Raw genomic sequence first — 14,006 nt, forward strand, 5'->3', positions numbered from 1 at the left:
TTCTCTCTGTGTCCCATCTTTTGGCATCCCAAATATCAAAGTTCGCGTTCATTAATTGATGCTAAGTTTAGAGCCCAGCCAGCACACTTTTACTTAAATATTTTAGCCATAAATCGGAGGAGAACCAGAATCTTAATTAGCATAAATGCTCGAACATGATCGGTGGTTCGTGTCTGGGTCCTAAAATATATGTTCTGCTGGTTCCTTGCGCTATAAATTTTGGCTACACAATTGCACATTTTTCTAAACGGCCAACCAGATGTCGGACAAGTGAACTTCCTGCGAATGGTAATTCCAATAGCTCTATAAATGCCGCTTAATATGCAGACTAATTTATGACGATGATCGCAAACGAAACTGTACGACGACAATCGATGGATATATCGATTTAACGATGCTGTGTACGGTGACTGGGGCGGGGGGTAACTTGTGTTAAACATTTTTTCCTAATGAATTTAACTGGATCTGAAATATTTTTGTTACTGGCTTCTAGTTTGAATACTTAAGGATCAGGTTTGGTTAGGTTTGGGTATTATTTGATCTTTGAATAAGCGAATACAACGATTTCGTGCTCGTTTTTTTACAGAAAAACTTACAAGAAGTAAATTTTAAATCATTTTTAATTGATTGGTTTTTTGAAACAATATCTAATGACAACAGGCTTTAAGATCTATATCCAAATCATTTTAAATCTTTATCTTAATTGAAATATTACACGATTAATATTGTAGCAATTGAATCAGATCATATCAATGATCTGTTAAGAGCGACCAACGAATGGGTCCATCAATAGCTGTGTGTTTTGGATGATGCCGCTTCTTGTTTTGCTCTCAGCGGGAGGGCCTTGAATCGGGCATATCGAATGGATGGAACAAGCGTGTGATGTATGGCTTAAGTTAATCGATTCCACATAAAAATATAGTTTAGCCAAGCAGAAGTGCATGCTGAGAGAATCGATGGATGGCACCCATGATGGAATATCGTTAAGGCAGCAACTAAAATGCTAATCGATCGATGCCCAAGCAGACACAAATACGATTATCTTTCACACAATATACTCGCACGCATACACATAGATGTCAGTATATGGAGATATGTACATGTACATACTTACATATATGTATGTTGCTTCCTCTGTTTTGCATAATACCCATGCACCCATACACAGAAGAGAGAGAGATAGAGATAGTGAGATACGTATAGCCACAGACAATTTTGTGGTTACGAATCTTGTATTACCAGCTGAGGTATCTGCTAACTGATGAATTTTATACAAATTTGATACACTCGAGGTGAACTTGATTTTGTTTGGCGGTGTTGTTGCTGCTTCTGCTTTGGCTGTTTGTTGTTGCTTGATGTTTTTGGATAGAAGCATCTATGTCTAAATGGAGATACATAGATACCATGCAGAGGCAGAGGCAGAGGCAGGGGCAGAGCAACAGAGCGACAGAGTCCAACGAGTTTTGTTCGCCGTTTTTTATTTTATATGAAAATTCAAATTAAAGCTAATAAATACTTAGGCGTTCATTGTGGCTCAGACCCGAGCTAGATGTGGCTTTATCTGAAATTCATTAGAAAACTGGTCCAACTAACCTTCGAGCTGGGAAGAAGCCCCACCGGGAGGGTGCGCGGGGACTCCAAACTGATTGACGTCTTCGGATTGCATAATCCAATTAAATTGGCGATAAGTGCCTGAGATGTGGTGTCAAGTCGAGTTAATGCCAAGACATTGGGGCAAGGATTCCATGGCTGATGCGATTGTGGTGCCATATAGCCTACTTTTTGGGTGGGGGATCCGCACCCAGCACACCCCACCTCCCCAGGGTGTCTGTCTGAACTTGTTGCCTTCTCTGCCTTCTCAAAAAAGAAACATGGCCAAGAAATGCGGAAGCCAGCGCAGACACCTTACCGTGTCGGCTCTTCTGGGAATGGTTGGATGTGTGGTCTGGGACCTCAGGCAACAAATCAAAAACGCCACAACTGGTAAAAATGAACTAGTGGCTTGTGGGGTGCCACTGCCAGTGCAGAATCGTGTTCGCATCGCACGCTGCTAAGATCAGACTCTTCACAGGCCACCGCATCTCCAGACATCGATAAATAACAAATAAATGTATATATCGGGCCTGGCAAGTGCGTCAGTTTCTGTTACCTCATGAAGCTTTTTTTTGGAAGACATCAAATGGGATTGGCAACCTTAGCTCGAAGAGAGTAATACTCTTCTTGAACTGGTGGATAATTGTACCTAAGTTGTAAAATAATAAACGATGAACATTGGAGCCTTCCTCTTGGAGTCTTCCTTCTTTTGACTTGATGTGTATCAAATACTCGAATGGATATCCTTCACTTCCCCTTTACATATATCAAAGGGTATACATGAATAAAAGAAACAGGACTGGGAAGTTTGCATTATAATTTTAATTTTCGGATCCGAGATTTTCGGGCATAGAACGGTCGCTGTCAATGTGGTGGTCGGCCTACAAGATGCTCGAATAAGTAAGTGGCTATATATTATGTGCTGGACCAACGAACCAGTTGGCTATTGAAATGAGGCGATATAACCAGTTGGTAGCCACAGTTCCCAGTCCAGTCCAAAACAAATGATTTTTATTCGAAATTAATTTTCGATTTGTGTTTTTCTCCTTTTTTTTTTGCCCAATCCGTGTAGAATTTATACAGCCCCATCTTTGGCTTAAAGTCTGATCTGTAGCTCCATTTCGTATGTTTTTATATGTATCTAATTTGTATGTATTTTATTTTGAATTCAATTTTAACTTAAAAGTCGGCCCATCAGCCTTGTGACCGAGCGACGCGTGTGGATCGAGTTGAGATGCTCCAATTTCTGACTTTATTTGTGTGTTTTTTTTTTTTTGGTCAAGAGTGTTTCAGTCTCACATAAAAAGTATTATTTTGTTTTAGCTATTTCTTCGCCTTAAGTGGGCTAATTTACAAGCTGGCTAAGATGGCAGAGGTGCAGAGGTGAAGTGCACTCTCGAGATGGCCATTAATCAAGTCAAGAGTCTCGGCTCAAGTTCCATTTTGGGGCACCTTCCGTTTTGACCCAAGTCTCGAGATGTTGTGTGCTGTTTGGTGTCGCTGTCGGCTTAAGTGAATAATTGGTTCAATTTCGTTCTTGATCTCCAACTGCCAGCAATGTCATGCAAACTATATGCTAGTCGGACAATTATCGGAGCTTTATTAATGGTGAATCTGTTGGCATCTTATAGATTCTGGATAAGATGAAACACCCGAAAACTTTCGCTTTGAAAGGCCAAGCAAGTTTGTTAAACTTTCAAGGGTCACTCGGTTATGTAATGGCTCGACGCACCACACAGCAGATTCTTCTGGGGAACAGGTTTGCCCCCACCTGTCCCCCGGTTTTCAGCGGTGTGAGTGTGACCCTCAGCGATTCCCCCAAAATCGTTCGGGTGTCTCATTTAACGCGGCAAGGATGCCAATGGCAATGGCCCGCAATCGTGTCCCATAAATTGGTGGAAAAAAAAAACGAAGCAAACTGGTTAACGCTCGCCTGCCGGTGTCCTTGATAAGGCTTATTAATATTTTTGGTTGTTTCGGTGTCTCTCGGGCGGGGAAAAACACGTTTACTTCGGTGGCCCGCCTTTAATTTGGAATTGAGCGTATCCGATCCACTGCAGGTTTTTGATTCGGGTACATTTCTCAGATATACGCGAATTGCCAATGGTATTTATTCATCGAATCGGAATATCCATTAACGAAATACCGTTAGCCAATTGTTTATACGATCGACAGCGGCTGGGTGTAAGCACTTATTAAAACATTTTAATATTCATAAATTATCATCGTTGGGTTCTGTATCAGTATCAGAGCTAACTGTTATTGATATTCATCGAGCAAATTTGAGCGGACAGTTGTTAAAATAATTTATAACAATTTTATCGGTTTATCTTAAAGATTTTGCACTCGATAAATAACTTTTATTTGACTTAATGAAGCGTCTTTAAATGTTGAAAGTCCCATTCATTCTAAGAATTATCCTTACATGCATTAAATACAAGCCCAATGGGGAATTTATTGGTCGTGTCAAGGCTTGGATGAGTCCTTGGGGGTTTCCTATTGAATCTGTCAAACTTGAGATAAGCGTCCCATGAATGAAAGAACGAAGTATAATACAACAAGTTCGTTGACTTCTTTTATGAAATATTATTCACATTTATCACAATTCACTTTTAAAGAGGATTACATCATCATGCATATATAAATATATTGGCAATAAACTAAAAAAGATAAAATTATATACAACCAATAAATAGTGGATTTAATTTATTTTCTAATTAAATTCTTTTTCTATTAATGTTTTAGTTTCTGAATAATTCCCTTTGAGAATTCAATAAAGTACTGATCTTTTTCAAATAATATTATCGCATAAAAAAAATTCTTTCTCTTTCCATCAAAAAATTCCCACGTCCTCCCGCCCAAAACTTTCCTTTTCGATCTCTGAAGTTCATCTAAAATTCAGCCAGAACCTTCCAATTCAACTTCCTACACCAAAGATCCAAGCCATTTTCATAGTCACAAACAAAAACTAGAAAAGCAAAATGGGGAAACTAGTTAGTTTGGTTGGGTGTTTGTTTGGATGCCGGATTTACATAAATATAAATCTTAAGCAGAAGACAATATGGACCGCCTTGAGTTGAGGTTGAGCCGTATAGAATCCGCCGCTGAGACGCGGACAAATGCCTTATGTATAGGGATACATTTGCATAAATCATAAGCACAATTAACGATGTTGCGGCGCTTGTTCTTGGCCAGATGCTGACGCAGGTGACGTGACATTTGACTCGTAAATTTATACGATTCCCGCCGCTTAGATCCGCCAAATTTGAATAACCACGCACTCTGAGACTTTGTCTCAGATCGGTCTCGATCTCAGCCTCATCCATCCTACTCGTACAATGCGTATGTCTTTCGCGGGGCAAGAGGCCTCTTATAAATATTCAGTGGTGACTCTTTCCTATCGTTCTTCGCTGAACACTTTTCATTAGGCTCGAATTGTCGGAACTCGTTGCCAAGAGACTTGATTTCAATTTTAATGGCCTGTGCGTGAGTGTATTTAATTTGCACTGGGATTAGATAAGCTCGGCGTACTTCTACCTGAATGGAACCTGGCTATAGAATGTCTTCAAATTAAGAGTTCCATGACAGTCTTTTAAGATCTCATTGAGTTTAGCACTCATTTCAAATGACTCGGTAAATGAAATCAAATAGGGAATAGGCAATGAACTTTTTTCAGATGAGCTCCTCAACTGTAGAAAGCGGGCATAACTATTCCCTGTTCTTTGCTGTTACAGGTCTTTAAAGTTTTTAGAAAGCCCTAACATAGCTTCCTTCCAGGATGAATTGGGAATGGATGAGCTTACTGGTCAAAGCAGTTTCAAATAATCTCTGATGAAAAATCTTTGTGTTAAGTCTAACACCCATCGGAAATAGCTGGGAGTCGAGATCTGGCTGATAAAACTGAAACCGAATCGACATTTCATATTCATGATTTCCGCACCCAAGACAAAAGCCGCCCAAGCAGCAAACACCCAAAATAAACATAAGCTTCTATTTAATTTTAAAAGTTGCTAATTCTCTTATAGAACAAAGAGGAGGAGGGGCTAAAATATCATGTTAAGAATCTGGTTAGACGGGCACATGTCAGGGACATGTTGACTTGGATTTGACAGTGGCGTTGTTTCGTAATTTCGAGCTGGATTGTCCTTCGATGGAGACCAAAATCCGAGGCAACGAATTCTCATCGCCGGCATGGAATACCAACGTATAATCGACTGTCGCAACGACCGATGATTTGACACAAAAAGGCTTTTCCTCCAGCCGGTATTCGAGAAGTTTTCAGCACAAATAGAGAAGAAAAAAAAAATCACTTGAATTTCCCGCAATGACAAATTTGAAATGTCAGCAGTCGTCGCCAAGTGTCATTGCCTCTCCGGAGGTGACGAGGAGGAGTTGGAGATGTGCAAAGCAAGTTATGACCCGAATTGTTGGCCAGCTGGAGGTTTCTCACTGCTTATGCAATTACAGCCGAGAATTAATTACCGCCTGACGGCCGTCTTTGTCCACTTAGAGGGTGACTTCCTCAAGTCTCGAAGTCTCGTCTGGGTCGACTAATTACGCGATGATCTCTACCACAGACCGCCCATGAATGGCCGGCCACGCACTGGCACTGGCTCTGGCCAAAAGAGTCCAGCCATCTGCAGGGGCTACTGGAGGAGGAGTCTCACAACAGTGGGCGTCTGGCTGATTGGTTCATTAAAATCCAAATGTTCGGCGTGACTGCTTTTCATGAGCTCGAAAATTAATAAATTCTAGTTATTAAGCATAAACAAAATACAGCAAAACTGCAGGCGATGACAAACTCTGACTGAAACTCGTTTCGGTGTCAATCGCTGAGCGGCAGAAGAATGATCAGCCGCTGCCCCAGTCCCAGCCTCCGCCTCAGATGCAGTTTTTTTGGAGTTGGGGGCTTCTTCGAGGGGCGATCTCTGATGAGATTCTCCGAGATGTGTGTGCGTCTAAAGGTCATTCGGTTATGCGAGTCAGAGATGGCGGTGCCTACCTTAACATTCAACTCCATCTGCTGACCCCCAGACGCACGCACCCAACATCGGGCGCGAAGTCAACCGGTTCATGTTCCTCGGGCGAAACTGCATGTAGGCCTAAGCCCAAGTCCGGACGGGGTAATTGCCATTAGCCAACGCCTGATCTTCTCACATTTCTCAGCTCTACTACGAGTATACTATACTATTTGCCTTGGCAAGCTCCGATGGGAGCCTTGACTCGGCGCAACTGACAGTCGATTGATGAAATTGATGAAATTTTTCGTCTCTGCTCGAAGCTCATGCTGGGCATTTTGCATCTAAGCCGTTTACAAAATTAAACGCTGCATGACAAAATGTTTAACACTCGATGGTACAGTGATAGCCCTCAAAGAGTGGATTGCACTCACCGATTTACTTCACTGGTAGTTCGATTTTCTCTAGACAGGTTTCACTGGTATTTGCAAGCGTCTCTTAATCCAAAATATAACCAAAATATTCAGAAATCTGGTATGAGTACACTGCACGGTATATATAAGGTCCGTTTTGCTTTATAGAGCTTTGGCTGTACACATAAGCTTGTGAATGCCAAAATCTATACCAATCTACTTATTTCTTTTAGAGATCTCTCACTGTACCCAAAATCTGCTCTTATGACAAAATCTCAATGAAATTTGATTACTGAAACCCTCCCGTTCGCTTTTGGGGGTTCTCACTTTATCTAAAAGTTGGAATTTTGGCAAAAACTGACCAAAAAGCATCTGCATAGTGTGTTTGCCCAAATCAAAGGCAGCTAAATAGTAAAACCAACAGCAAATTGGCCAAGTTAAGCATGCGGTAGTACAAGTAAGTATCTGGTGCTTCTGCTACTGCTGCCGCATCAGGTTTGTTATAATTGCTGCTTTAGGGCTTACTCGAATTTGGCCAACTGATGTTAGCCGTCTGTTAACTCCCAAACATCTCAAGCAGAGACAGCAGAAGCGACAGCAGCGGCAGGTCTGGGACTGGTTAACCGCCTGGTCAGCCTCGGCAGACGTCGCGACGGCGCGACGGCGCTGGCAGAGAGCGCCGCATCTTCATCTTAGCCGCTTTCGGTTTCGACCGCTGCCTTCTTCTCCACCTCTGCTGTTGCTGCCACTGGTTGTGCCGCTGCTGCTGCGGTCCGGGGCGAGTGTTAACCGCTGTCGCCCAAGTGAAGAAGATGCCTCTGCCTCTGTCGCTGCCTCTGTCGACGGTGGCGTTGCGGCGTTGCTTTTCGGGCAGATGGCGGGTCCGAGTATATATAGAAAATCTACAAGTTTTGATGCTTTAGTTGGTATTCCACACTCGACCTAGAAGTTAAACCAACTTAGCTGGGCATCGATCAAATTCAATTGACCATTGAATTTTGATACGATCGGTCGCGTCGTCTTCTTAGCCATTCCGCCAAGGATTACGCACGAAAAGGATTACCTAACGAAATCGGGATTAATAAATCAGCAAACCTCCAGTTTGAGTCTATAGCAGCTGTCCAAAAGTGTACACCATGGTAAAGCAACTCAACCTAGTTTCAATTGAATCCGTCCTAAAACAAACAATAATATTTTGTGTGCAAAAAGTGTCCAAAAAACAAGTGTCCCTCGGTGTGAAGACAAACAAGACATAGACAAGACAAGACAAGAGTTTCGCAAAGGGAAGAGTATCTGCAACATGGCAGAAGAGCAACACAAACAGCCAGGGAAGCAGGCAAATAAATTGCTAAAGCCCCGACTGCAGCTCGATTCCAATTCCAATCTATTTGCATTTTACATTTTAAAGATTGTCGGATCTGCGACCAAGAGCTATCTCCGGCTCTGCTGTCTCTGTTGATGCCAGTTGACATTTAAGCCGCTAAAAGTGGTTGACCGTAGAAATTGTGCAAGTGCCAAGCAAGTCCCAAGCTCCCATCCGATCCGATGCGATGCGATGCGAGTGGACTTTGTCGAACGAGTGCAATGTTACGCATGCGCCGTGTGGCCGCCCACAGAGCCACAAATCATCTTGGCTCGGATCGCCTCCGCTTTGGCCAAGAGTAGCATTTGCGTATTAAGCCATTAGGATGGCACCAGCTGCGTTCTGCCACTTTGGTTGGTTTGGCTGCTGTTTCTATGTCAGCATTGACATGACTGAAGATGAAATTAAAACGTGTTTTTTTTTTGTTTTTGTTTTCTGTTTTTCATAAATACATTTCGCTGGGGCTTCTGACATTTAAAAGATTGGTAATTGGCGTATTTAGGTAAATAGCCATAAAAACAATTACCTCAAGTTATATTCTAGACATTGCCATTGAGCTAACCATCAGTGTCCCAGTTGTCCAGCCCAAGACCAAGATATTCTTGGTTATCTTATGTATCGCTAAGTTGAGTGCGAAATTGTCAGATTTGTACACTTTCCAAAGATCTGTAGAGATCTTAGCTCCGAGACTATTTGTTGCTCCGTTGCGACTGTAATAACTGTCTTAAGGTCTTGCCCTTGAGTTGGCTTTACCCTCGATCCAGTCTGTATCGGATTAATTAGCTGCTCATTAGCATAATGGGAATAAAGCCAGCTTCAAGATATCGATGAAACACAAGTGTCCTTTCACTTTCGCGTTGACAAAGCAAGATAAATAAATATAATATTTTCTTTTTTAATTGCTAACGATTCTCATCTCATAAGTCAAACACGATCTTATGGATTTTAAAATTCTTTTTGTGTGTGTGTGTGTTTTTTTTTAATGAAATTTCAAACAAGTTAGAACTGCCAAATGTTCGAGTTCATTAGCATAAATAATTTTGGAATCATTTACATTCAAAAAAGTTGAATATTTGTCGAAATTAGCAAACATTCGGAGGCAGTAACAAAAGACAATGTAGTGGTGCTCATCGCTGTATTTGTTATAATCCAACAGATTTGGTTATAAACGACACTCGAAGCTGTTTTTTTTTTTTTTTTTTTTTTTTTTTTATTATTATTTTATGGCTGTGCGTATGCTAATTTCTGACTTTAGTTTTTCTCCCTATTTTTATGATTATTATATAATCATTGTCTTGGTTCTGTTGCGTAGAACTGGTCTGTCTCTCTCTTCGGGGAAGGTCCGGTTTCTGGCATAATAATCAGCTATTTATATACGAATCTCAAAAAATTCTGCGATGGGTGAATTGAGCTCATCGACCATCGAGTATCAACCAATTCGACGACCACTTTCATTAACGTTGACAGAGGCTAGTCGATGACCTTGCTGCGGATAGCCACAGCGACAAATGCAAATGAATACTCGAAACGGAATCAACGGAAGCCATAACTCAGAGCCAGAGATCTGCTTCCTCAGCTTCAGCAGGTTGTCGTTTGTCGCTGAGCATCTTCACTCGTCATCGCTGTGTTCCCATTATGCATTAGCATTATGTTTTAATCACACGAATCTGCGAAATTTACTAGGTTTACAGACCAATCAATGGCGCCTCAGAGCAAGCCTCGGGTGGGGATGGGGGATCGCTATCCATGACCTAGAGATGCTAATGACTGTCAAAGTTGAATGTCTGTGTTAACATTTTCGAATGATTTTCAATGCATTTATGGTAATGTGTCTGCGACTGATTTGAATACTTCACCCCGGACTGACTCGGGCTGAACTTTTCGAAGAGTTTTGAACCGCAGGCCATAGAGGCAGACGACGGCTCGGTTTGCCTTGCCTCGTCTCCGATTCGGGCCAAGCTGCCACTAAGCGTGAAGCGGCGATTAGTTCTTATAAGGCGATCGGGCAATTAGCCGCAATCAGCCGCTCGTTAGAGCCAGTTGTTAGTCGGAGACACTTGAACCTCTGCCACAAGCACTACGAGCACTACGACCGAGAAGCCATGCATCTCGATTTATCTCTACTTATTCTTAACCGAGTCTCCTTTCCCTTTCCCCACAGAGAAGTGCACTCTACGTCTTGGCGCTCTGCGCTGTGGCGGTGGCCACCACAACGGCCGACACGCATGTGGTAAGTAAACCCCACCCCCCCGAAAACCCAACTCTGAAGCAGATTCCCTATTAACGAGTCCGTCCATTACAGCGCAAGGTCCGTGCCGCCGACGGGTACTTCTACCCCACGCCGAAGGTGCCGTTCGATCTTCCCCCTCGCACCACTGAGGCTCCCTACACCCGTCCGCCCACGACGAGGCCTCCGGTGACCCGTCCTCCAACGACGAGGCCTCCGGTGACGCGCGTGCCAGCCACGTACTTGCCTCCTACCAATAAGCCAGCACCACCGGCCACTACCAGAGTGCCTCCACCACCACCACCGCCAAGGACTCCACCCCCAACAAGGCCACCAACTCGTCCCCCAACCCCTCCACCAACCAGGCCAGCGACTCGTCCACCAGCAACTTATCTGCCACCCACAAACAAGCCTGCCCCACCGGCAACCACTCGTGTGCCTCCTCCTCCACCACCGCCAAGGACTCCACCCCCAACAAGGCCACCAACTCGTCCCCCAACCCCTCCACCAACCAGGCCAGCGACTCGTCCACCAGCAACTTATCTGCCACCTACAAACAAGCCTGCCCCACCGGCAACCACTCGTGTGCCTCCTCCTCCACCACCGCCAAGGACACCACCTCCAACAAGGCCACCAACTCGTCCTCCAACGCCTCCCCCAACCAGGCCAGCGACTCGTCCTCCAGCAACTTATCTGCCACCCACAAACAAGCCTGCCCCACCGGCAACCACTCGTGTGCCTCCTCCTCCACCACCGCCAAGGACTCCACCACCAACAAGGCCACCAACTCGTCCTCCAACCCCTCCCCCAACCAGGCCAGCGACTCGTCCTCCAGCAACTTATCTGCCACCCACAAACAAGCCAGCACCACCAGCAACCACTCGTGTGCCTCCACCACCTCCTCCGCCAAGGACACCACCTCCAACCAGGCCAGCGACTCGTCCTCCAACTGCACCACCAACACGTGCGTCCACTCCAGCACCAACCTACTTGCCACCCACCAACAAGCCAGCACCTCCAGCAACCACACGACCACCAGTGCGCACCACTCAGCCTCCTACCAGGCCCCCAACTCGCCCACCCACACCGCCTCCAACACGCCCACCAACACCACCACCAACAAGGCCTCCAACTCGCCCACCAACTCCACCTCCAACATATCTGCCACCCACTGCTCCCCCAACCACCCGCAGACCTCCACCACCACCCACCAGGCCAGCAACCAAACCCCCAACTAGGGCTACAACTCGAGCAACTACTCCTGCGCCCACTTACTTGCCACCCACAAACAAGCCAGCACCACCAGCTACCACCCGTCCTCCAGTACGCACCACTCAGCCTCCTACCAGGCCACCAACCCGCCCACCCACTCGTCCACCGACTCCTCCACCAACATACCTCCCACCCACTCCACCACCAACCAGGCCACCAACTCGTCCCCCAACTCCACCACCAACACGGCCACCCACTCCTCCACCAACTAGGCCTCCAACAAGGCCACCTACTCCTCCCCCAACCCGCCAATCCACTCCTGCACCAACGTACTTGCCCCCCACGAACAAGCCTGCACCACCAGCAACCACCCGTCCTCCAGTACGCACCACTCAGCCTCCTACCAGGCCGCCAACCCGTCCCCCAACCAGGCCACCAACTCGGCCACCCACTCCCCCACCCACATACCTCCCTCCCACTCCACCACCAACCAGGCCACCCACTCGCCCCCCAACTCCAGTGACCAGACGTACACCACCACCAACTCTGCCCCCGACTCGTCCTCCGACTCGTCCTCCAACCAAGCCCCCAACCAGGGCCACAACTCCCGCACCTACGTACCTGCCACCCACGAACAAGCCAGCACCACCAGCTACTACTCGTCGTACTCCACCCCCCACAGTACGCACTCCACCCCCAACTGTGCGCACTCCACCACCGACTATCCGCACTCCACCTCCAACGAGGGCTACTATCCCACCCACAAGACGCCCATCCAGCACCCCAGCACCTACGTACTTGCCCCCCACAAACAAGCCTGCACCACCAGCAACCACCCGTCCTCCAGTACGCACCACTCAGCCTCCTACCAGGCCACCAACTCGCCCACCCACTCGCCCACCCACTCGTCCACCCACTCCTCCACCAACATACCTCCCTCCCACTCCACCACCAACCAGGCCACCAACTCGGCCCCCAACTCCACCACCAACTCGTCCCCCGACTCGTCCACCCACTCCTCCCCCAACTCGCCCACCCACCCCACCACCTACTCGTCCTCCAACTAGGCCCCCGACTCGCGCCACTACTCCTGCACCAACCTACCTGCCACCCACAAACAAGCCTGCACCACCAGCAACCACACGTCCCCCAGTACGCACCACCCAGCCACCAACTAGGCCCCCAACTCGTCCACCCACTCGTCCACCCACTCGCCCACCTACTCCCCCACCAACGTACCTGCCCCCCACTCCTCCACCAACCAGGCCACCAACTCGTCCACCAACTCCTCCCCCAACCCGTCCACCCACTCGGCCACCTACCCCTCCCCCAACCCGTCCACCCACTCGCCCGCCCACCACATACCTGCCGCCCGTCACCACCCGCGTGACCCGTCCACCCACGCCACCACCCACCCGCAAGACCACCATCTACATCCCACCCCCGACAAGAGCTAGTGTGCCCCCACAGACGACCAAGCACCAGGGCTACCAGTACCCGAAGCCCAACATCCCCTTCGACTTCTAGATCTCGAAGGAGATCTAAGAGGTCAGAGAGCGTCTCTGGCAGCGCAATAGCTACTATATGTCTAGGGCTAGATATTGTAGATCTAGTCAATACAGTGTAACGATACTTCAACGCTTCGGGGGTGCTAGTGCTTGTGAGTGCTAGGAACCACTCGAGGCGCCAGCAAGGACGAAAATTGTTTGTTTTTTTTTTGTATTCGTATTTTTGTAATTAATGAATCGCATACTCATACAACTGGGGATCATTGTTTCTATACGGTGTCCCTATGTTGTACGGCTAAAAGTCTATCCAACTCTTGCTATGTTCTACCAACGCTATCGATCGACGTGTGTCTGTCTGTTGCCTATAACAGACAAGCACACAAGCTCAAGACTATATAGCTCTATATTACGATTAAATAAACCTTTATTCGGATTGCTGAAAACCTGAACAATAAAATAAGATTTTCGAATATTTCCACGCATTTTCTCTTCCATCCCATCAATTGGACAACGGGAAATGAGCCCAGATCATGTCCGGGAGATCTCGTGGTCTTGTTAGCTTTACATCTATGGAGGGTTTCGAAAATGTTGGCCTCTACGACTTTGTTGGATGTTTGTTCCACACACTATACTTGGCTGATGTGCCTTCTTGTATCCTATTTTTTTTGGTTTTAGTTTTCTGACAGAAATGAGCGTCTCTTTGTATACCCAATGTATAATTTAAACTTACTC

General features: G+C 46.3%; 1 protein-coding gene across 1 annotated transcript; it reads left to right on the top strand.

Annotated features, from left to right (window-relative positions):
• Positions 1-7,877: 7,877 nt before the first annotated feature.
• Positions 7,878-13,746, top strand: LOC6900698 (proline-rich extensin-like protein EPR1). Its single transcript, XM_015187687.2, has 3 exons — positions 7,878-8,103; positions 10,489-10,557; positions 10,630-13,746. The coding sequence occupies exons 1-3, from the start codon at positions 8,101-8,103 to the stop codon at positions 13,291-13,293; spliced, it is 2,736 nt and encodes a 911-aa protein (XP_015043173.2). The 5' UTR covers positions 7,878-8,100; the 3' UTR covers positions 13,294-13,746.
• The last annotated feature ends 260 nt before the right edge of the window (positions 13,747-14,006 follow it).

The sequence above is a fragment of the Drosophila pseudoobscura genome, chromosome X (assembly GCF_009870125.1).
Source record: "Drosophila pseudoobscura strain MV-25-SWS-2005 chromosome X, UCI_Dpse_MV25, whole genome shotgun sequence".
Lineage (NCBI taxonomy): Eukaryota > Metazoa > Arthropoda > Insecta > Diptera > Drosophilidae > Drosophila > Drosophila pseudoobscura.

What these genes read in the sequence shown, in the direction of transcription:
- LOC6900698 (XM_015187687.2), top strand. An exon ending in CAACGGCCGACACGCATGTG is followed by an intron (nt 10,558 to 10,629) that starts GTAAGTAAACCC and finishes CGTCCATTACAG; the next exon opens with CGCAAGGTCCGTGCCGCCGA.